This window comes from Meriones unguiculatus, chromosome 10 (genome assembly GCF_030254825.1).
Source record: "Meriones unguiculatus strain TT.TT164.6M chromosome 10, Bangor_MerUng_6.1, whole genome shotgun sequence".
Taxonomy (NCBI): domain Eukaryota; kingdom Metazoa; phylum Chordata; class Mammalia; order Rodentia; family Muridae; genus Meriones; species Meriones unguiculatus.
Window position 1 is genome coordinate 64634849 of NC_083358.1, and position 23857 is coordinate 64658705.

The 23857-nt window shown below is 38.0% G+C and overlaps 1 protein-coding gene across 4 annotated transcripts in view; it reads right to left on the bottom strand.

The window, feature by feature from the left end:
• The window catches only part of Unc5c (unc-5 netrin receptor C), a 355465-nt gene that overhangs the window by 41807 nt on the left and 289801 nt on the right, over positions 1 to 23857 (bottom strand). For 2 of the 4 annotated variants that reach the window (XM_060392628.1, XM_060392625.1), the window contains 4 exons: positions 7691 to 7747; positions 5537 to 5728; positions 4541 to 4885; positions 2921 to 3008 (listed from right to left, as the gene is read on the bottom strand). In XM_060392628.1, coding sequence (XP_060248611.1) covers positions 2921 to 3008; positions 4541 to 4885; positions 5537 to 5728; positions 7691 to 7747 — 682 coding nt within the window. The remainder of the gene's footprint in view (positions 1 to 2920; positions 3009 to 4540; positions 4886 to 5536; positions 5729 to 7690; positions 7748 to 23857) is intronic. The other 2 variants (XM_060392629.1, XM_060392626.1) reach the window with 1 other exon arrangement.

A 23857-nucleotide genomic window follows, 5' to 3' on the forward strand; every position in this document is an offset into this window, starting at 1 on the left:
TTGTGCTTAGCCCTGCTCAGTCATTGCGTAAGACCTGTTGTTGAGACTTGATTCCCCGAGGTTTAAGTTCCAGCACCTTTAAACTGATATTCATCATAATATACAGTTTCTCTAAGACAGAAGCACACATAAGAGTCTGCAGAATGAATGTCAGCAATAGTTCACATTGACGCTCATTCTGAAATACACTTCCACCGTGATTCTGCAGGGAAAACACACAGTGTGTTATAGCAGAAAATTAGTGGTGTGTAGTCTCCTCATTTATTTGAGGGGTCATCTTGTGTTTTATCCCTGATTCATAGTCTCTGGCATGTATTTTCTTTTGGGGGTCGTATGTATTCATATGCGGAGGCTAAAAGTGAACTTTAGATATCTTCCTCAACTGCTCTACATCTTATATTTTCTGAGACAGAATCTCTAGCTGAAACTAGAGCTACTCAGGCTGTTTATACTGGTTTGCTGGCAAGCCCCTGGGATTCTCTTGTCTCTAGCTTCTTAGTGCTGATTATGGGTGTGTGCTGCTGTGCCTCTATGTAGGTGCTGGGTATCAAAATCAGGACTTCATGCTTTTGTGGCAAACACCTTACATGCTGAGCCCTTTCCCTTCCCACTTCCTGCACTTTTTTTCCTCTTAAGATCTTGAGCTTTCTGATAGGGGAGGTCCTCCTCTCCTTCTAGTTGACCCTAGCCTATCAGGTCTCATCAGGACTGGCTGCATGTCTTCCTCTGTGGCCTCATAAGGCTGCACCCCTCAGGGGGAGGTGATCAAAGAGCCAGCCACTGAGTTCATGTCAGAAACAATCCTTGTTCCCGTTACTAGGGAACCCACTTGGAGACTGAGCTGCCATGGGCTACATCTGAGCAGGGGTTTGAGGTCCTCTCCATGCATTGTCCTTGGTTCAGGGCCCCCAGTGCTCAGTTTTTTTTTTTTTTTTTTAAGACAAATGTATATAACAACTGTGAAAATATAAATGTGCTATATGAATGTGAGGGAGGAGTTGGGGAGGTAAAACAGTATTTTCAAAATATATTGTATAAAAAATTAAAAAAAAGATCTTGAGCTTTTTCCATACATATAACTTTCTTGATGAAAACCAAATTCAATAGAGTAATCCTCCCCCAAGTATCTTTTAGTGTCTTTTATTTAAAGTTAAAGACTTCTGGAACCTTAAGGAAGAGGTGTTTGACCTTCTCAATATTCTATTTTCTTCCCCCCAACCAAAATGGATAATCACTGCTCTGAATCAGATACCCCCAAAGATGGAAGGGAAAACTAGTTGAGAGTGCGGAAGGACATACCAAGATGTGGCATGGCAGTGAGCTAATATGGCGTAGGCCTTAGTTGGCGATCATGGTAATTGGGTGACTAAAGGAGGATATGAACAGTGCACGTCATTGTGGCAAAAATGTACAAGCACTTCTCACTTCTTTCAAAGGCACTGCCCAGAGCATCAAAGGCCATCAGTGTTGGTTGAATGCTTGCCTTGGTTTAGGACAAGAGAAAATAAAATGAAATAAATCAATCTTGGAGTTTGTTAATGACTTTTCTTGCTCCCAAATAGGGAGCCCTAAAGGCCTATGAATGTTGCTCTGCATTAGTGATGAAAAACATTTTTGATATAGGTAAATGCAAATCTTTTAATGATTTATTTTTTCCTGTGGCTTGAATTTAAGGCATGGAATAATGCTCAAGGACTCATTGCCTTTTTTTTTTTTTTTTTTACTTCTTAGTCTGGCTATTGTTTGTGTAGTGGAAAGGATACTACCAGAGGAAAAAAAAATGTTCTGGGTCACACTGTTATAAATACCTATGTCTCCACCTGGGTGCACAACAAAAGAGCTTTTCAGCTACTCAAGTACTGAACTCAAAAGAGCTGGCTTCCTGGGGATGAGGATGAGAGTGAGGGATGACACACATGAGGATAGTCTCCTGGCCTGCATTTGTCACCACTCTGCTCAGAGCCAGGCCCAAGGGTGCTTTTCCCTGAGGCCAGTGATGCTACATATTCAGTGAGCACCTCCATTTTCAAAACATCGTTTGCTTTAAGATCTCAATGTGATTTTGAAAAGAATTAATCATCCAGGCTTCTATACACACACACACACACACACACACACACAGATACACACAGATAGAGAGAGAGAGAGAAAGAGAGAGAGAGAGAGAGAACACATTATGTGGGAACTAATCAAGAAAGACCATCTCTGCTATGTCAGAAGCTAAACTTAAAATCGAATTTAGGACATCTAACCTGTTCTTAGTATTTTTTATTTAAAATAGCTTTGTATTGATGAATATGATACATTCAAATTCAAGATAGAACCTTTGGATACAGTCTGGTTTTAATCAACACTAGGCTCATTTTGAAAGGTCTAATTATAAAAGCTAAGCATAGGAAGAAGGTTGATGAGTCCAATGCTGGAGGAGAATTACAAAGGAAAGAATCAACATGGGTTGTTCTAGGCTGAGGTGGGAGGGGCATACTGGGGGCTGTGCTAGGCTGAGGTGGGAGGGGCATACTGGGGGCTGTGCTAGGCTGAGGTGGGAGGGACATTAAAGGATATCCACTTTTGTGACCTTTAACTCCCCAATAATGAGATTCTTGACCTGAGTCACTGGAAACCAGCCTATCTCTTTAGACAATCTATGAATCATGTTTTTGGCCATATTTTTCTGCTAAAGAACCACGTGTCTACTCATAGAGAAGATCTCTAACAGTCCATCCACATTCAAGGTATGAGCCATCTGAAGCTCCAAACTAAAGGAGGAGTAAACTTTGACTTTTTTGTTTTTTATAGGTCTAGAGTCAAATGTATGTCACTCAAGACAAAAATATATTGGGTCTGTGATTTCTACTTTGCAGTTCTCCTCCAAGTCAGAGATTAATAAAAAATATATCAGAAAAAAAAACATACTTACCTCATATTTTCTTTCCTGTGCACGGTCACATACATTTCATAGACTCTCCCTTGGGGAATGGCCCCAGCGGGAATCAGCAAGCTTACTCCTGAATAGTAAAAGAGAGAAGTACGGTATAAGACTTATGAACCAAACAGAAACTTCTAGAATGCCTTTGCAGTTAGCAAAAAGGGAATGAGATTTTGTGCCCATGTAGCACTAGTCTTTAAGTTTTCCCAAAGGACATGTAAAGGCCTATAGTTGCCCTCCCTTCTTGATGGCATTGCTTTTCACCATAGCTCCCTCTGAACTTTTATGGAATTACTTAAGAGAGTGATGTCATTTTGAAAGTTCGTGTTTTATTTAAGGAATAGACAGATGGTCCCACTGTTGTTTTTCTTGTAAATTGAGGGGAAACCAAAAACTGCTATTAAAATTTTAAACAGCTGCAATGATGCATTGTTTTTGATAAAAAAAAAGTTCCCCATGAAATTCAAAGTCAGGGAAATGCTAACCTCAGCCGTATCAGAAAAGTTGTTTTGCTTTTTCCTGAAATATCTGGTGAGTCTCAGTGTTATTGCACAGCAGGGTTAGAGATGGGAAGAATGTATTACGTAAAACTTTAGAAAATGAGCAACAACATCTCACTTAGCTGCAACCCTTCACTATTACTGATGGTGCCTGTGAGAAGGATTATTGGTATGAACTGTGTGAGAACTGGGCTTCTGACAAGGTTGAAGCAATTTGAGCTGGTGTCAGGATCACCTGCAGGGCCTGGTTCCAAAGCCTTGGTGGGAATTATATATATATATATATATATATATATATATATATATATATATATATGTGGTTGTGGGTATAATACTTAATTTATATGACATTAACACAATAGGCTGATGAAACTATTTTTGTTATTTTATTGAATAATATTCACAGTCTTTTCCAGAAACGTTAGGCTGTGCTCTGAAAATAGTTACTAGCTGTCTAATGACCTACAGTTGCAAGTCCATCAGCACTACTAGAAATGAGTACACTGGAAGCCACTGACTTAAGTTCTCCTGAAAGACTGTTGTGCTTTTTATTCTTTAGACATAAACTATATAACAAACTTAAACATAAGTAAAACTACAAATGGACACTGGATGATGCTGAGGTTGTAGATCAATATATCATTGACTAGAAGAAAAACCTAAAAGATATTCTCTTGTTGAATGATACACTGAATAATTAATAAATGAAGGTTTTTGTATCTATTGTTAAATTTCCGATCATTTAAGAAATAATTTTCTGAAATATGGCTTCCTTGAAAACATCGCACTGGACCAACTGATTGCATTTTCTAATTCGTTTGTTTTGAAGTACAGGGACTACCATGAAGGTTCCTGGGTCTATTGTGCCTTCAAGATGGTTAGTGCCAGTTCTGAATTACACATCAGCAGAAGGTTCTTTCCAGAGGAACTGAATTCAGAGTTGGTTGGATGATGGTAAATGGTTTGTAGATTTTAATGTTTGAGAGCTACTGAATGGAAATTTGAGGTAGACAATATCTAACATTTCAAGTTCAGTAAGAAGAGGTAAGATTTTAGAGACTCCAATATATTTTCAAGCTGCATCTTTGTCATTTAAACTTTTACTAATTACCTGAGTTAGGGATGATGAGGTGACCTCCAAGGGAGTTGAAGGTGCCAAAGGCTGTGCAGGATGGGTCAGTCTGTCTCGCAAGACTCTGATTCTTCAGGTTAAGGGCCTCATTCTCTAGCAAGGATTGGGTCATCTGTGGCGACAGCTTGGATGTGAACTCAGAGAGGTCATCCTGGGGAGTGACAGCACCTGAGGTATTATACACTTTGATTTTCAAGTTTGGTAGTGGGTCCAGAATTGGAGAATTGGTCATTGGGATTTTGTCTGAGACATCATGCAGAGCGTAGACTGGTCCTCTGTACATGGCTGCAGCTGAGGTGAGGTCTGGGGGCACTGCCAGGAGATCTGAGTCAGAAAGAGAAAGGAATTCTCCATTCAGACCAAGCTAGATTAGCAAGAATCCACTCCACACCTTTAAGCCAGGGCAAAGCTGCTTGGCTAATAGTGCAGATGGAGAGATCAAAGGCTCTGGAAAATAGCACAAGATAGTGTCAGTATACACTGTGACATGGGCCATAACCTTGCTCCTTCTGCATTTTGCCTTGAGGTCTAATCATGATACTTAGGATATTTGGCCATTTCAACAGATTAGAAAGAACAATAAGAGCTCCTGAGTGACAATTTGGTAATGGTTTTGCTTGCATATGCTAAATTTGGATTCATCTGTACATCACCGCATTAAAAGCATTATAAGAAAGGGAAAAGGGAGCAGAAAAATCAATGAACCAGTGTACTCATTCTTTCAAATAGAAGTTAAAAAGCAGGGCAGAAGTACCTGTCAGAAAAACAAACCAGAAATGATCTGTGCATCTCATCTACTCTGACTTATTATATAGAACGATTTTATTCCTATGACGAACAAAGCCAGCCAAAACCTCTGCCTTCACTCAGCTTTTGTTCTGACTCAATTGAATGACACAAATGCCATTGAATCTGAAGCTATGGGGTGTACTGCTCACTCCCATGTATAACTCAAAGGGTGGAAAGCCTACTGACCTTGTCTGGCAGTCTTGATGTTCACAGGCTGAAAGCCTCCATTGAGTGCTGAGGAGTCAATGATGTCAGACTCAAAGTCACGGTGGTTCTTCCGATACACAAACAGGGCCACCACAACAGTGATTGCAAGACAAACAGTCACAGCTATCACAATCCCTACATACAGAGCAACATCATCTGAGTCAGGAGCAGCTGGAAAGAGAGAATGCAACATCAGGCCAACTGCTTCTAGAAACTTCCCCTAGAACACATCCGTATTGTGGTAATTTTTTCAGACATTTATTGCCATTTTTTTATGGGTTAATTTCAAGTCTATTTCAAAAGCTATATAAAATGACTGTGGCTTTTCAGTGGAAAATTATCACCAATTTCTTTTTCTTTCTCACTGTGCATCAATCCACCCACTAATCTATCTTATAATTGGGCAGCATAACGGACGATTTATTGCTAGGCATTTAAAGAAACTGGAGACCAAAACATCCCAAACCATTGGAAATAAAAACTTTATTACTATTTTTTTTTTTTTTTGCAGGTGAAAAAGTTTGGAAGGGTTTTTTAATTGACTGATAGTTCAAAAGCAAACAAACGAACAACAACAACAACAACAACAAAAAACTCAAACAAACCCATAAACACTCTCAGAAACATCTGGTATGATTTTAATCTATATGTGGATTCAACCAAGATGTTTCCTTAAGTACCATTCCAAATCATAAAATTACTTTCTGCACACTCTACTCTCTTCCTCTTAAATTAGTGTGAGAATGGATGGGAACTATGCAAATCCAGGAAAACAAATGTAAGGAGGAAGCCTGTTGGATCAGAAAGGTGTGCTTTCAGGAGCACAGATTCAGGGCAGAAGCAATGCAATGTCCAGCTTTTAATGTAGACACATTATTATCTCCCAGAATCCTGAACTTCTTGTGGGCCCTTGTTAGAGCTTCCCATTACTTCTCATTACTGGAATAAGCTATAGGTCCCCGATGTACTGTATGAGAGAAAGGTCTTGGTCAATGATCAGGAGTCGGGTAAGCATTTGGCTTGCACAAGGTGCCATCATAGGGGTTATTTCTAATATATATATTCTAATATATATATAATATATTATTTCTAATATATATTTTCTAATATATATATATATTCTTATAAATGTTGCCTGTTGCTTTGGTGACATGAAACATGCTTGGATTGGACTGGAGAAGGTGACAGAACCTGATTATTAAAACAACATAGATAAAATGAAAGTTTTGTTGCCTCAGTTTGACGGTTACATCTTTGTTTTTAGACCCATCAGAAATATTCAGCAAACAGAGTTGCAGTCTCCTCACTGTAAAAGAGGTAGTTAAATTGATGCTTAAGATAGTCTAGAACAACTTATAAAATTTGGGGAGGCAGAGGGGTGGGAATTTTCAAATCTATAGGCTTTGTGTTCTAAAATTTGAGAAGCCTTTCCTCTGTCCTAAGACACAGAGCTACATGGTTTACATGTGGAATAACTCGGCATTTTATCTGCCAGGGGTTGCCAGCAATTACCCACACTCTTGTGTGCCAGTCTTGAATTACACTGGCAGTTTACATGAATCTACTGTTGGAAAATGCCCTCTTTAACAAATACCACCCTTCCCTGTAGTTTAACTTTTCCATCAATCAAATCCATATTGACAGCATTTCTCAAACATCCCAATGCTCTTCATTATGTGAACACTGCTTTCAAAATGCTGACTCTAATTTGCTGTGGGGTTTTATTGGAGACCCTGTAGAAGAATTTGTAACCCGGATCAGAATAGTATATCTAATCCTTAATGTTTTATGTTACACATTCATGATTCACAGCAGATTTGCATTTTCGCAACCTTTCCTTCAGAGTATTTGAACCCTGCCCTTGATGTACACCAGCCAATTTCATGATATGTTTTCTCAGTGACGGGGACTCATGCTTTCAATGGTAGACTGATAGCTTTTAAAGCTGGCAGCGACTTGAAATGACCCTTTTTTCTTTTCAGCATTGGAAATCTAATTTGTTTTTTCATGTTAGAATACATTAGGCTCCTATTTCCTGTGTGCACATCTGTGAGCCAAGGAAAGGCAAACTTGAACAGGGGCAATGATGTTAAAGGATTATTTCCCAACATAAAACCCAAACATCAAACTTACAAGAAAATCCATATTCATTCTGGGTTCTGTGTTCAGTTGAAATGGGATAAATGAATCCTTGAAAAGAAAAAACAAAAAACAAAACAATGAAACAGAAAAGGGAACAAAATCAAATTAATGAAGGAAGACAAAATAGAAAACATGTAAAAAATGGTTTCATTAAAGGAAAAAGGAAAAGAAACCTATAGTCCTTTAAAATTCTGGTTCAGTATAGAACTATGATTTTTGTGCCCCCTGTTTGCTCTGGAGCCTTACTAAGAATTAATAAGTAGGCGGATTGAATTTCAGAGCAAAAACTGGTCTCGAGTCACTAACTTTGGAGTGCTTAAAGTCTTTCTTTTATTGAGCATAAACTCTAATGGATCTAATTTATTTCAGACATCAGGTGTCATTAGCATAAGGAAAATCTTTTTTTCCTTATCCTTGCCATATGCTTTAATTCCCAGGACATGCTCAGAAGGCTCTGAACAGTTTCTCTTTTCTTTTTTATTTAATCATAACAGCTTGCTTTTGGCCTCATGGAACTGAAGCAGGCCTGTCGTCACAGGTCAGAGGTTAAGTACCCATTTACCCAGCTGAGCAGTGCTCCCCTCTCCTCCATCTCAGACCCACTTTTTGGATTTTTGGTTATTGCTCATCCCTTTCATTTAATAGGAATCCAATAGAGACTGCTTGGGGACTGCACAGGCTGTCAATACAAGGACAACTGGTGTTTCTTATTTGAAATCATCATTTGAAAATCAATAGGGCTAAGGATTATAAGGTTATTTATTTTTGGTCTTTAGAGGAATGTTATTCATCCACCAGATAGTAACTAATAACCTCATCCCACTGAAAACGCAGAAGTAGTGAGGTAAGGTTTCTTTTCCTTTTGAGTACATTTTGGGTAGGAAATAGTAACACAAGACTAAAAATGCCAATAAAAAATGGAAGGTGATAGGCACAAAACAGGTAAATAAATGAGGACAGAAAATTTCTGAAATGATGAAGCCATGGAAAGAACTGTAAGTCCAGCTTCTAACTGGTACCCATGTTCCCTAAGATTTAATATTTTGCAGCATGTGAATTAATCAAATAATGTAGCACCATTTGTAGTAATCAAATGAAGATGAACATGTGTGTGAATTAAACATTCCTAGCAATACTCAAGGGCAAAAAACTAGAGAGGAACCCGAAGAATCGCAATTAATTAGTTCAAAGTGAAGGTCTGGAAGGCTGTAGAGGTTCAGAGCGACTCTAAACCATGCTGCAGGTAGCGCTCCTGCAGATAGCAGAGCGCTCACTTCTCAGCAGACATTTACCTATTTGGAAGTTAATTCCGGAGAAACACACAATGCTACTTTAATGAAAGTGAGGCTTGCCAGAGCACAGACAGGTTTGCTTCGAATTAATATTTAATGCTTTATTTTAGAGCAATGATTGCAACCTCCTACTCGGTTTTATAAATATTATATTTCTTATCCCAGTTGTCGGACTCCATGTATTAGTTCGGTTTTCATTTTTAAACATCTCGGTCTGGTAATAGCCTTTTTCCATTTGTAGTCTGTGAATTCAATAAAAGGACAATTGGGACAAATAAAGGCTTTAGAAACCCAAGGACCCAGGGCAAACCAAGTTTACTGCTACAGGAGGAGAGCTGAGGGTGAAGGCCTTCTCTTGGAAGTGAGGATGCTACCCAGACAGAATGTTGAGAAACTTATTACTATTATTTTTTTGCGTGCGACAGGACAAGGATATGAGTAGAAAAAAGAAGCTTGGAGCCGTTTTGCTAGTGATCTGGAAAATGTTGGTAAGCACTTACAGAGACCTGCCTGAGTAAGCAGGAACTTCAAATCTCATGAAAGAAAAGACTGAGTCCAGAGACAAAGGGCATGCTCTGAGGCACATCCTCCATAAAGCAGTTCCTGGTTTTGCCTGATGGCTTGTATTCCCACTTCTTAGTAAAATTCCCGTTCTGACAGGCAAAGCAAAGACTAATAGAAATTTATAGTTCTTATTTATTTCCTAATGTCATATTATTTAGATCCAGCTCATTCAATAACTACATTTGTGTAATATGGTATGATTCTGAGACTAACATTTAACTCCAGGCAGAGAATTCATTCATTCACTCACTCACTCATCCATCCATTCATTCATTCATTCATTCATTCAATCAATCTATCATTTATTCAGTAGATGCACTTGAATTCTACTATATTCTGAGTTCTAATCTAGTTATGGTAGAGGCTTTCCTGTTGCCATGGAGCTTTCATTCTGACATACACTTCACAGGAAACATGTAAGTAAATGACATAATAGACAAAATCATTTTAAATACTGAAAGTGTTGATTGAGCATCAAGCCTGTGCTGATGTAGCTCAGTTGTGGAAGCCTTGTCCAGGCAAAGCCTTGGGTTGACCCCCAGCACTGCATATGTGCAGCACCAGCTCTGGGTGATGGGCACTTCTTGTGATCTCTACTTGAGAAGCAGGAAGATCCAAAGTTCAAAGTTATCATCAGCTACACAGCAAATTCAAGAATAGCCTGGCCTTCATGAGAACTGTTTCAAAACATTGTTATCTTCATCAATGACATCATCATCACCATCCTCATAATATATATGATAGCAAGATTATGTGGTCTCATTAGATATTAAGCAGTAGAAAATCATGTACGCCTCCTGATCTACAAGGAAGTTTTAATTTTATTGCAAACAAAAGGAAAACTCTGTGTCTGAAACATGAAAAAGTCACTTTGGATTCTTTATGCCGAATGAACTGCAGAAGGAACACAGCCATAATATTTCTCTTAGCGTGCAGCTGGGAGACAGCTTTTAATATATCAATATATTTAGTGAAGTACTTACTTTTGAAGTTGTTTTTACTAAAACATAATATTATAAAATTGAATGCCTCGTTCACTATTAATTATTTCTCATAGTCAGTTAGGACCAATCTAGGCAAACTATTGGTTACCTATGTGGGAAAACCTGAAACAGACCAATGTTAAGTGTGCTCAATACCCCAATATACTATTTTATGGAAGCACCCCAATAATGAATTTTTGATGGCAACTCTGAAAAAAACCACCTCCATCCCTTTCTAAACTCTTCTGCAACTACATAAGAAAAATTCTACTTAGGAGGCTGGAGTCAGAGCAGGGGCGATTACTCTATCCTCTAAATGAGGGAACAAAGGAAACCTTTTCCAGAGCTTGTTTTTATGCTTTTCCATCTGATTTGTCTCTCCTGAAATAACAGGGGACATTTTCTTCAGTAATGAGGTGGCCCTGCTGAGTGGAGTCCTAGCAATAATGAAAAAATAACATGCCCAGCACAACACAATACAAAATGATGGTTTTATAGGGTCACTTTGGAAACTAGTTCATATCTCAGGGATTTCACTTAACTTTTCTGAAACTTAAAGTGAAGCCAAATGAAAAAAAGAATGCCAGGGATCCTGGCCAACATTCTGCACTTGAGGTCATGGACTTGAATTTGCCAGCCTGGTGAACTTCTGTTTGAATCCCAGCTCCCCCATTTCTTAAGCTGTGAGATGCTGGCCAAATGACCTTTTTCCCCAAGTGTCAGTTTTCTGATCTGGGTAGAGGACTATAGGTACTTGCTTCCATGGCTGTAGAAAAGAGAAATCAGACTTAACTTATATTGCTTATAGTCAATCAATAAATGACAAACTGTTAACTACCAGTATCATTATGAAGCTCAGTGTTTGGATGAGCTGACTTCTAAGGGATTGTTTTTTTATACACTGAGTGTGGCCTAATTAATGAGTGTCCTCAGAAAACTTGCCTGAATTTCAGCTCCCTGTTTACGGGACAGCCAAGGAGCCCAGTTTCTCTGAGAAGCCATGGCAATGCCCTGTTTTAAGTACTATATACTCTTTTGCTGTCCCTGTTAAAAGTGGTTGTGCTCAGCCTTTGTGGCTTCTGGCAACCGTACAGCGACATGTTTCAGGAGCAAGCTTCCAGGAGCGAAGTGAAAATTGACACTGACCTGATTTCTCAACTGAGAGTGCTCCATTTCTCAGCAAGGGATTTGGAAGGGGGCAGCAGTATTGGCTTTTATGTTTTGGATTCTCATAAGGTTTTGGTGGTGGTGGTGATGGGAGCTTGTTTTGGCATTTGGTAACTGATATCCAGGGATGCTAAATGTCTTGTAAAAAGATGAACATTCTTGGGAACAAAGTGCACTCCATAAACTTACACTACTCAGGTTGCTATTTTCTCTGTCACAGGCAGGAGGCCCAGGGAAGGATTGCAGTAACCTTAGCATTTGGGCCTACATGGACCCAATTTTAGGACAGGCTAAAAAGGAGCTACTTACACTCTATAAACTCTTTTAAAAACAACTTTTTATTCTTAAAGAAAATTTTCTTTTTGGGGAGGAACTTTTCCCAACTTGGAAATTAAAGGTTTCATTATGGAGAAAAAAATTGATTGACTGTAATTATATGGATTTATGTTGTATGTGTAAGTGTTGGTGCCTAGGTGACAGGCAACACGTGTGGAGGTCAAGGGGCAACATTCAGGAGACAGTTCTTTTCTCCCACCATAAGATCTGCATGTTAGACTCAGGTTACCTGGCTGCTAAATCACCTTGTCGGTCCTCATCATGGAGAAAAGTTTAAGGAAACTTAAACTTGAAAAAGCAAAAACAACTTGAAAACAAGAGGAGGTCTCGAGCCTAAGGCTCCTTAGGCTTCAAAAGTGTCTTATATGGAGAGAATGGGCAGCCTTGCCTTGTCCCTGATTTCAGCGGAACTGATTTAAGTTTCTCTCCGATTAGCTTGATGCTGGCTATAGGCTTGCTGTATATATTGCCTTTACTATATTTCGGTATGTGTCGTGTATCCCTGATCTCATCAACATTTTCATACGAAAAGTATTGTGATGGCTATTTTTGATTGTCAACTTGACCGGATTTAGTGTCACCATGGAAATGAATCTCTGGGTACATCCCTGAGGGATACTTTTGGTAAAGGCAATTAAGCTAGGAAGACCTGCCCTTAGTGTGGGTAGTAGCAGTCTACTCACAGCCTGGAGCTTAGTGCTTCAGATGCACAGGCTAGTCACCGCACCCTAGAAATCCTCCTGTCTCCATCATCCCAGCCCTGGGATGAGTTGCAGATCAGCACTCAGGCCCCTCAGGTCTCCACAATATCCCCCCAGCCCCAGAACCATCAAACAGAAACAGGAGAAAGCAGTAAACCTGGTAAAAGAACCCATTTGTAACAGGAGAAAAAAAATGAGATAGAATTGGGTTTATGTAGTGGCTCCAGCTTTTGTCTGTGGGTCTCAGAAGGGTCAGTAGTCTCTATTCAATGTTGCAATGTCTTACTTTACGTAATAGAACAGTTACTAGTGGTAGTCAAAAGAACCATGTATGAAGTTATTTTTTATATCTTCTGAGTATTAATTAAATTGAACTTCAGTCATTTACTTTTTTTTTTGTCTCCATTTGTCCATGTCTGACACTGAAGAGTACAATCAGGAACAATTTCATCTCCAGCCTAACAGTGCCTCAGGATATTAAAACAGAATAGAATTAAAATTAAAACTGAAATTTCTTTAAATATAAAAACAAGATATGATGATTTCACGTTCTACAAAATTTAAGAACTACTGCTCCAGACTTAGCGAATTCTTAAGAGAAAACATGCACATAGACGCTGTAGGAATTAAAGCTCTTTATATTTGGAACCAAGCTAGTCAAAATGAAGATGCTATGGAACTGAGGATTCTTGCCTGCCTCCATGCCTTACTTACTGTCACCTGCTATGGAGTTGATTGTATAAACAGACTTCAGGATGTTGCGAGACCTTTAAAAAAGAGGACCAATTCTTTCTGAGATGATAATGGCATTGTATCAATACAACGCAACAGTGCACATCATAATTCAACAGTTCACACGAGTGTTAACTGTGCTCTTTGTCAAGTTTGTAGTCCTTTTATTTTAACTGTTTACGTGTGAGGGAAGGTCTTACTGTGTGACTCATTCTGGTCTGGAACTCACTAGGTCGCCTAAGTCTCCCTCAGTTTTCTTGCCTTACCCTCCCGAGTGCTGAGCTTATAGGTGTGGGCCACCACACCTGGCTCAGACTCATGTTTTATTTTTTTTAATTAATTTTTATTTTTTTAATATTAACCACAGGCCATTTACTTTGTATCCCAGCCATAGCCCCCTCTCTCATTCCCTCCCAATCCCACCCTTCCTCCCTCATCTCCTCCCTGTCTTTTTCCAAGTCTACTGCTAGGGGAGGTCCTCCTCCCCTTCCATATGACCCTAGCTTATCAGGTTATCTTCAGGACTGGCTGCGGTGTCCTCCTCTGTGGCCAAGCAAGGCTGTTCCTCCCTAGGGTGGTGGGGGGAGGTAAAGGAGCCAGTTATTGAGTTCATGTCAGAAATAGTTCCTGTTCCCCTTACTAAGGAAACCCACTTGGATACTGAGCTACCATGGGCTACAACCGAGCAGGGGTTCTAGGTTATATCCATATATGGTCTTTGTGGAGCTCCTGTCCTCTCCCAGTCATATTAACTCCCCCTTTTAACATATGATTCCCTGCTCTCTACTGAAGGTTTGGTTATGAGTCTCAGCATCTGCTTTGATACGCTGCTAGGTAGAATCTTTCAGTGGTCCTCTGCAGTAGGCTTCTGTCCTGTTTCTTGTTTTATCCTACTTCCCATGTCCATCCCATTTCTCTTTCTAAGTGAGGATTGATCAACTTACCCTGGGTCCTCTTTCCTGTATATCTTCTTTAGGTGCACATATTTTAGTATGTTTATCCTATCTTATAGGACTATGTAAGTAAGTGTATACCATGTGTGTCTTCTCTCTGCTCCTGGGATACCCACTCAGGATGATCTTTTCTAGATCCCACCATTTGCCTGCAAATTTCATGATTTCCTTATTTTTTTATTGCTGAGTAGTATTCCATTGTGTAAAAGTACCACAATTTCTGTATCCATTCCTTCGTTGATGGACATCTGGGTTGTTTCCAGGTTTTGGCTATTATGAATAAAGCTGTTACAAACATGGTTGAGCAAATGTCCTTGTTGTGTACTTGAGCTTCTTTTGGATACATGCCTAGGGGTGGTATAGCTGGATCTTGAGGGAGCACTGTTCCTAATTGTCTGAGAAAGCGCCAGATTGATTTCCAAAGTGGTTGTACCAGTTTACATTCCCACCAGCAATGGAGGAGTGTTCCTCTTTCTCCACAACCTCTCCAGCATGTGTTGTCACTTGAGCTTTTAACCTTGGCCATTCTGATTGGTGTAAGGTGAAAGCTCAGAGTAGTTTTGATTTGCATCTCTCTGATGGCTAAGGACACTGAGCATCTCTTTAGGTGTTTCTCTGCCATTCTATATTCCTCTACAGAGAATTCTCTGTTTAGCTCCATATCCCATTTTTAATCAGATTGCTTTGTTTGTTGCTTTTTAATTTTTTTAGTTCTTTATATATTCTGGATATCAGCCCTCTGTTAGATATAAGGTTGGTGAATATCCTTTCCCAGTCTGTAGGCTCTCATTTTGTTCTGATGACAATGTCTTTTGCTTTACAGAAGCTGTTCATTTTCGTGAGGTCTCATTTATCAGTTGTTGCTCTAAGAGTCTGTGCTGTTGGTGTTCTGTTCAGGAAGTTGTTTCCTGTGCCAATGAGTTTCAAGGTCTTTCCCACTTCTTCTAACTGATTTAATGTGTCTGGTTCTATGTTGAGGTCTTTGATCCACTTGGACTTTACTTTTGTGCAGGGTGATAAATATGGATCTATTTTCATTTTTCTGCATGCAGACATCCAGTTGGACCAGCATGATTTGTTGAAGATGCTGTCTTTTTTCCATTGAATGGTTTTGGCTTCTTTGTCAAAAATCAAGGAATCATAGGTGTTTGGGATTATTTCTGGGTCTTCTATTCGGTTCCATTGATCTACTTTTCTACTTCTAGCCAATACCATGCAGTTTTTACTATTGCTCTGTAGTACAGCTTCAGATCAGGGATGGAGATACCTCCAGATGATCTGTTGTTGTACAGGATCGATTTGGAAATTCTGGGTTTTTTGTTTTTTCATATCAAGTTGAGAATTTTTCTTTCAAGGCCTGTAAAGAATTGTATTGATATTTTGATGGGAATTGCATTGAATCTGTAGATTGCTTTTGGCAGAATGGCCATTTTCACTATGTTAATCCTACCCATCCATGAGCACAGGAGATCTTTCCATCTTCTGATATCTTCTTCAATTTCTTTCTTCAGAGACTTGAATCAAACTCATGTTTTAAAGTCACCAAATTTCAGTTAGGTATTCATTTGTACTTATTTACTTGATGTACACTCACTAGAAAACTTCCTAAGTTTCTCAGTTTCTCTCCCTCTTTCTCTCTCTCTCTCTCTCTTTTTTTTTTTTCATTTAATATCTCATCATTAGTAGCAGCTGCTCCAGGTAGACTTGCCCCTTTCCTTGACCTCTCTGCCTGGTCCGTTTGCCAGTGATTACAGGCCAACCTAACATGTGGGCTATTCGCATCTTGATCGCATTTCTTCTGATGCAAATTTTCTTGTAAAGCCCCAAGAGTGACTCAAAAATAAACATGTCCAGGTTCTGTTTTTTCCCCTCCCATGTCAGGGCTTATTTTATAAACCCATCAGAGCACTAATGATGTCAAAGGTCAGGTTCGTTAAAAACACTCAAGGTCGTTTATTATAATTCACCTTCTCTTCTGAGAGTTCATTATTGACAGGGCTTACAGAAATCTTAGCAAACAAATGTGTAAAATTTAAGACATGACAACAAAAGTGGTAAGGAGCTTTTTTCTTATCATTGCCGTCAGTCATCTGAGGTCACTTTGGTTATCTGTTGCTCCATCGTTTAGGGGACACTGGCTGTGTCACACTAAGTTGGTTCACAACCTTGTTTGTAACAGTTGCCAGTACACATTCTGAAAGCAGGCAGAGCATGATTAACAACCCAGCAGGAAAAAGGTCTTATCTCAGGACTCACAGTGGATGCACCATAAATGCCTGAAATTCATCTCAGTTCATCAAAATCAAACTTATGTAGCCATCACTTGCCCAAGTGCTTTTATGCTGGACAATCCAAAACCATCAATGTTTTAAAAGAAGAATAAAACATTCTTTTTTCAGGGGTGGTAACACTTGACATGTCCCCATCATAACAAAGACAAGACAGAAGTAAAATAATGTGAAATCCTGAGCTAAGGTGATTTAATACTAAAGAGTGTCAGCCAATCTGATGACTTTTTATACTAAAATAAAAGTCAATTGAACACGCTTGTGCCAAACCCATTTTGCTCTGCTTATGTTTTGCTCAGTCTATATAAAGGCATCTTTACTGGTTCCCCCAGAGATGCCAATAAAGGTGAAAGCTCTTGCTTTTGTCTCCTCACACTAACCTTTTTGGGTTCCATAGGTGTTCATCAGGTTTCTGTGGCCTGAAGTTTCTGACCACATCCTTGCTTTTAAAAGCAGGAAAATGATTTACCAGAAGGCAGAAAGGCAGACCACACTGATTATACCAGAGACTATCAAGGACTGTGTTGGGCAGGAAGTCCATGAACACAGTATTTATTTGCCATCTGGGATACCGTGCATATCAAGAGCTATAGCAACACAGCTTTGACATCAACTTCTAACTGCAGAGAAGAGTGCTCACTGCCTAACACGCTCAGCTACGCTTTCCTACCAAACTGCTGTGTTGACAAGAATTTTGCTGGAAAGTGACTAGCACCTTGGCAAGTGCCCACCACAGGCAGTTATAAACACATCATCCCGAAGCCAGGGAAAGGAGATTTGTTAGGTAAATCACTTCCCCATGTTATAAACTCTTGAGGTTGCAGGAGGCCCGGTATGCAGTGCCTCCACACTGAAATTTACATGGGGAGAGTTCTACTTCCTCTGGTGAGAACTGACAGAAGATCTCTGTGACATGCAAATGTTTTAATGAGTAGAAAGTGCTAAACTTGCACAATGCATAACATTTTAATTTCCCTAGTCAGGGGGTTCACTTATGTAGACACAATTCCAGGCAGTTCTTGTTTGGAAATTACAGTTTACAGTTTGTCTTCTATATTATAACCTCTCCTTCAGCAAGAAATGATTCTAGATTCATGTTTGACCTCTTACATGCACCAGTGTGGAAATTCAAATTTCAAGTGGGATTCAAAGGTAAAATTCACAGGAATGTTTGGAGGAATGTGCATATTTAATCCATCAGTCGACATTTATGAACCAGACTACATTTAGTTTTGGATTACTATTTTCCAAAGAAGAGAAACATGGATTAAACTATTATAAAACATTACTTGCTCTTAAAATTACTGATATATTTCAACATAAAATAAGTTTATTTGTTGGCTTAGCATTTTTTAAAGATTTCTTAAGGGCTTTGTTATCCTTTGTTCTCTCTCTCTCTGTCCCTTTGTTTCTTGTTCTCTTGCTTTGTGCCATCAAATCATCTCATATAATTCTATTTCAAATACAGGGAGCAGCTTCCTTCATATAATGTTTGGATAATAAAGAAACTGAAATATTTTAATAGATCGTCAGTACAGCAGCCCTAACAGCACAGCCTTCTGAATAGGCATTAGTACATGAAAGCAGTGAAATTTGCTGTGAAGTTTATTTCTTTCTCATGTCAGAACAACAAGATATATGTTTTTCTTATTTATCTTTGTATTTTGTTATTGCTGTTGTTTGATATAACCTATGAGGTTCAATGTATCAAAGTACTTTAGTGTTTGAAATGATTGCATTCTTGTACAAGATTAATAGTATGCCTATAAAAAAAAAGTCCAACTTCTTTAGAAGTTGGTAATTTAGATACTCTGATGCCTTTAATTATGTTTGACAGTGTATTTTAGTATAATACACTTGTCTCTCAAGGTTTTGGTTTGAATAGACGATTGTCTCTAAAGTGGAAACCGCTTATTTTGTTTTAGGTCAATAAAGCTATGTCCTCTTGTCTCTGCTCTGTATGTGTCTTCTTAAAATGAATTGATACGTATGAGTTGCTAAATGGAGCTTTGGTAACATCTTAAATATTTGGATCCTGTTGCACAAATGCCATTTCACATCATTGCACAATAGTTTGATATATCAGACATTCTAAGAACAAGGCTGGCTGCAAGCGTTGTATGCTATGTGCCTGACGGGAAAATGGAAGATATGGGAAAACCATAATTCCATTCCAAATCTCAATGTCTTTAAAGTATACAATTTACTAGCTTTTAGTATCTCTTGCCACCCTGAGTTGTCTACAACTAGACTTTTCTGTGAGTATTTTATTAAATACTGTTATTAATAATCTATTTTGAATGAACATGACCAAGATCTCAAGTTAAACCATCAATATTGCTATATCTCAAATTCAGAGGACTCAGTGTCAGAACATGCTGGGACACTATCCTTCCTTCAACATTTCTTTTAAAAAAAGTCATTTGTAACTAGAAACATAACAGATTACCAAGCATAAAATAAATGTGCAGAACAGGAATAATGTAGAAAAATAAAAGTATACTTATAATCTCATAAGCTCAGAAACAGAATAATTTTCAACAATCTTTTCCTAAGCTCACTTTTAAATAGTTATAGAAAAATGCAGATATATATCCAAAACCTGCTTTTCTAGGTTTGGATCATAAAAATATTCTAGTGCATGCATCATTATGCATTTCTTAACCACTATAATTTTTAAAGTTTTCTTTCTGGCTGTGAGTGCTCAGCTTTGTTGAGACATGCATCTCAGCTCTAAGAAATGTGAGAGTCAGAAGGTAGCGCTGTCTTGTGGACATGGCATGGCTGCTGTGCGCACGCGCTCATAGCAGCTATGCTTTCCCTGCACAACCAACCCAGTGCAAACGTCCCACACGGAGAAGGGACTCCGGAGACCTCACCCCCGCTTGAAGAGCTCTTGGCTGTCCCTGGCTGCTTGGGAAGTGAGGGTTACTTTTCTTTGGTCTGTGGCCACTGGTAGGTTGCCACAGGGAATCATCTCACATATGCATATGAGCATCACTAATTGGACTTAGTAGTTTTACACACACACAGACACACACACACAGACACACACACTCACTCACATAAAGTTGTGAGTGCGGTGTTGAGGGGAGCTGGAGGGAGGTGCTGGAAGAAGCTAGAGGGAGGATAAGCCCAGGATATTTTGTATAGATATGAAATGTTTAAAGAATGAAAAAAGGGCTTTATAATAATAAGACATAAAGAAATGCAAGTGTGTAGATATACTTGACATACACACATATACACAGTGTTTATATTGATTATTTGCAATGTATTCATTCAAGTCAGATTGGTAGGTTATGTGATTGTATTTTAAAATTTTATTCTTGGATAATTAGGAAACTCTGAATATCCATCAGTAAAACACAGTTTCAACTACACATGCATCAAGATTTGGCTAATTACTTATTTGAAGTATTAGATAATTTAAAACCAATCTTCAAAATTCATTGTATGTGTATGTATGTGTATGTGTGTGTGAGAGAAAGAGATAAAGAGTCAGTTAGTGAGAGGGAGAGAGAGATGTGTGTCTGTCTACAGAGGTCAGAAGTCAATACTGAATGTCTTCCTCTGTTGTCAACTTTAATATCTGACATAGTCTCTTCACTAAGACCTCTTATGAAACCATCAGTAGCTTGGTAAACAACTGAAAATTACTTCAAATGGAAATTAAACATTTAAAATCTACAGAGCCCAAGCAAATTAACTCTATAAATTGGAAGTACGAATAAAACAATAACTAATATGTACTTAGGCATAATGAGAAATTGAACTAAATAAAGAATGATCAAAACAGATAGTCAAAGATATTAATCATCTATTTAAAAGAGATGGTAAAAATTCTTTGTCTTAATTTTTAATATTTTTCAGGACGATTTAAGTATTGAACTCATAAAAGCTTAAAACTGGATTTCTATAGGTTTAAAATTTCTATGAACAAGATGAGCTTAAATCATTTATATTGTAGTTATTGAATGTATACATTTCTTTCTGGATCTTACTTATGGTTTGTATTTACTGTGGCCTTTCTTTTTTCTTCTTTTTACCCTTAATGTTTTTTACCTTGCATTTATAAACTCAATTCATACGTTTATAGACAGTCTTACCATTATATCTTGATCACTTGAGTCAATAAAATTTAATGTGAAAAGCATTACTATCTTTTTCCAGAATAAGAAATGGAATTTTGAAATCCTACTTTAGGTTATAGCTTCTCACATTCCATCTTAATATCATTTAGTTTATCCTTAGTTTCAGCTAGCCCTCAATTATTCTTTGATCACATAAATTATTGGTTTACTTTTTATTGTTCACTTAGTGAGTTTTATGAGAAGCAAATGAATACCTTGTCTCTTATTTTTCTGACAATCTCTTTCAATTTTGCTTTCTTGATTAATAAATGTCATATTTCCTCATGTTAACTGCCAATTGTACTATTGTTCACATAGCCTACTTTAAAAAATATTAATTTATTCACTTTATAACTCAATCATAGCCACCTCCCTCCTCTCTTTTCAATCCCACCCTTCCTTTCACTCCTCCCTGTTTTCTCTCCCCTACTTCTCAGAAATGGGGAGGCCCCTACACAGTCACTTTTTAAATTTCATTTGTTTCTTTCAGTTTTATTAGATCTGTTTTCCAGTCTCTTGATTTTTCTCTTCATTCTTATCTATACCTACATCTAATCTGATTATTAATCTTTCATGGAGCTTTAAATTTTAACCATTGTATTTAATTTTTTTCACCATTCCATTTGATTCACCCAAATGTACCCATCCTTATAACAATATTCTATGCTTTCACTGTAAAATTGAGTTGCCTTTATATTTTTACTTGTTATATATTTTAATTCAGATTGTCCTGAGTCCCTGTTATGAGAATGCTAACTTGTTTGTTTTGTTGTAAGTTTTTCCTTATACTTGAACTTGGGAGACTTTAAACCTTGTATTCCACATACTTTTCAGGAATGGTCTTTGTCATAGACCAGTGAACTTAGATTGCACAAGGGACCTGTAGAGCAGCTTGCTGTCTGCTCTGCTGCCTCAGAAGCTGCTCCAAGGATGCTAATTCCACATATTTCTGGTTTTCACTCCCTGCAGAATATCTTGAGCTCCTCACCACACCTGGGAATAGCATTGTGGTTTTACTATAGACTTTACTTAAATGAAGACTTCATTTTCCTTTTTTTCTACCATGATTTTCCTGTGGTTTCCTTCAAATGGTGGGCAAAAATATTCCAGTTGCTTTTTTTGCTTGGCAACAATTAATGAATTACAGTTTTATTCAGAGTTCTTGTTACAAGTTTCAGCCCAATTTTTTCACAAAACCTCTGACCCCAAGCCAAATTCCATGTACTCTAAGACACAAATCCTGTCCACTTTGGCTCTTGGCCATTCTACCGCTTTCAAACAGCCACTTCTCCCTTTGCTTTGCAACTGCTTTCCTGGCACTTGTAGATTTTCCTCCCTCCTTTAGGTCATGTCTGTCTCTGTCTCTTTTTCTCCTCTGTCTCTCTTCTACCTTCCCTCTCTCTTTCTGTGTGTGTATAATGATAGTTAACTCTGTAACTTTTTTTTTTTTCCTAATATGCTTACACGTTTTAAACCAAAGGTGCTTATATATAGGTGGTGAAGGAATGTGTGTCAGAGTTTGGCTATTTTGAGGAAAATAATGACCAAATATTGACAGCAGCATTTTCCATTTCTCTCATCTTTCACATTTTAAATGCCAATTTAGTTTATTGAGAAACAATGTACCATGGTATCAGGGAACTCTTGAATTCTACTCAGGTTCATGAGGAACTCAGAACTTTTATTTTAACCCAGCGCTATACCAATATTTATAACAGAATTATATTATTTTTGAGCAGATTCAATTATTTTATTTCATACCTGGTTTGACATTGTGTAGACCATCTCTGTTTTGATATAACGTTATTGTGTTACTAAATAACTGAACACATTCAAGATAGGAATTACCCCAAAGCAAATGCATATTAGGTGATAAATTCTTCATTGGCAATTACAACTCTGTGGCTTTCTGTTCTAATCCATTTCCTTTTCTTTCCATGGACATTGTCTCTCTTCCAAGCTTTATAGTTTTCTCATTGAAAAGGCTTTTGTTTTTTAACCAAAGGTAATATTATTTCTTTGCAAAACTTTGGCAGCAATACTTCACCAGAAATTCTAAGCTGAGAGGTAAACACTGTAAAAAACTGTAATTATATAGTGAGGCAATATCTCTGTCGTTAGTCTATCCTCTAGGAAATCAATAGTGGAATAGACTACAATTCTCTGCTCGACCAAAGTAGATCTATGAGGCTAGATGAGAGAGTTTATTGACTTGGTAGGAACTGCTAGCATAGGAAATCACAACAGCAAGAAACTATGGCTTTTTACTTGAATGACTTCAATCCAAACTCTAAAATGATTTTGTTCAACAAGAGACTTGAATTTAAAAAAGCAAAATATAATATAATATAATAAACAAACCAAAACCATCACTTGTTGTCAAAATCATCTTTCATAGTTAGAAGCATGCTGAAAGCCTCTGTTGCTGGCAAATATCCAATCATGAGGAAAATTCACATTATGGCTATGAGAAATGGTCTAGATGTTGAGGAACTGAGGAACGGCTTGCTGGTCACGAGGTTTTAGTTTGAATGTCTTGTGTGTGACAAACGTTAAAGCTTAGTAAGTATTCTGTACAACGAAGGTTCAAGGTTATACTCTATTCATTGTCAACAATGTTGCCCAGAATCTTAAATACACGGAGTAGAAGCAGGAGATATTGTACTACTCTGTTGAGTTATTATGTTCAGCTAGGGTTACAATCCCTCACAACTCTCTAAATATTTATACTTCGCAATTACATCAATCAGTTTGTTTCACACTAAAGATAAAATTAAAAAAAACCTGTTATATTCATGATGTTGTTTTTGGTCCTCAATCAAAACTTATGCTTGGGGATGAAGCAGGTATCTCTAGACAAACAATTAATAAAACAGCTGTCTTCCATTCATTCTTTTGTGTTTATGGCATGAATAGTGTGGTATGTGGTAGCTGTCCTCAACCATCAGAAGCTTAGCAACATGGCAATGTCTGTAGAACAAATTGAGGGGCTCCTGGATTTTCATTCAA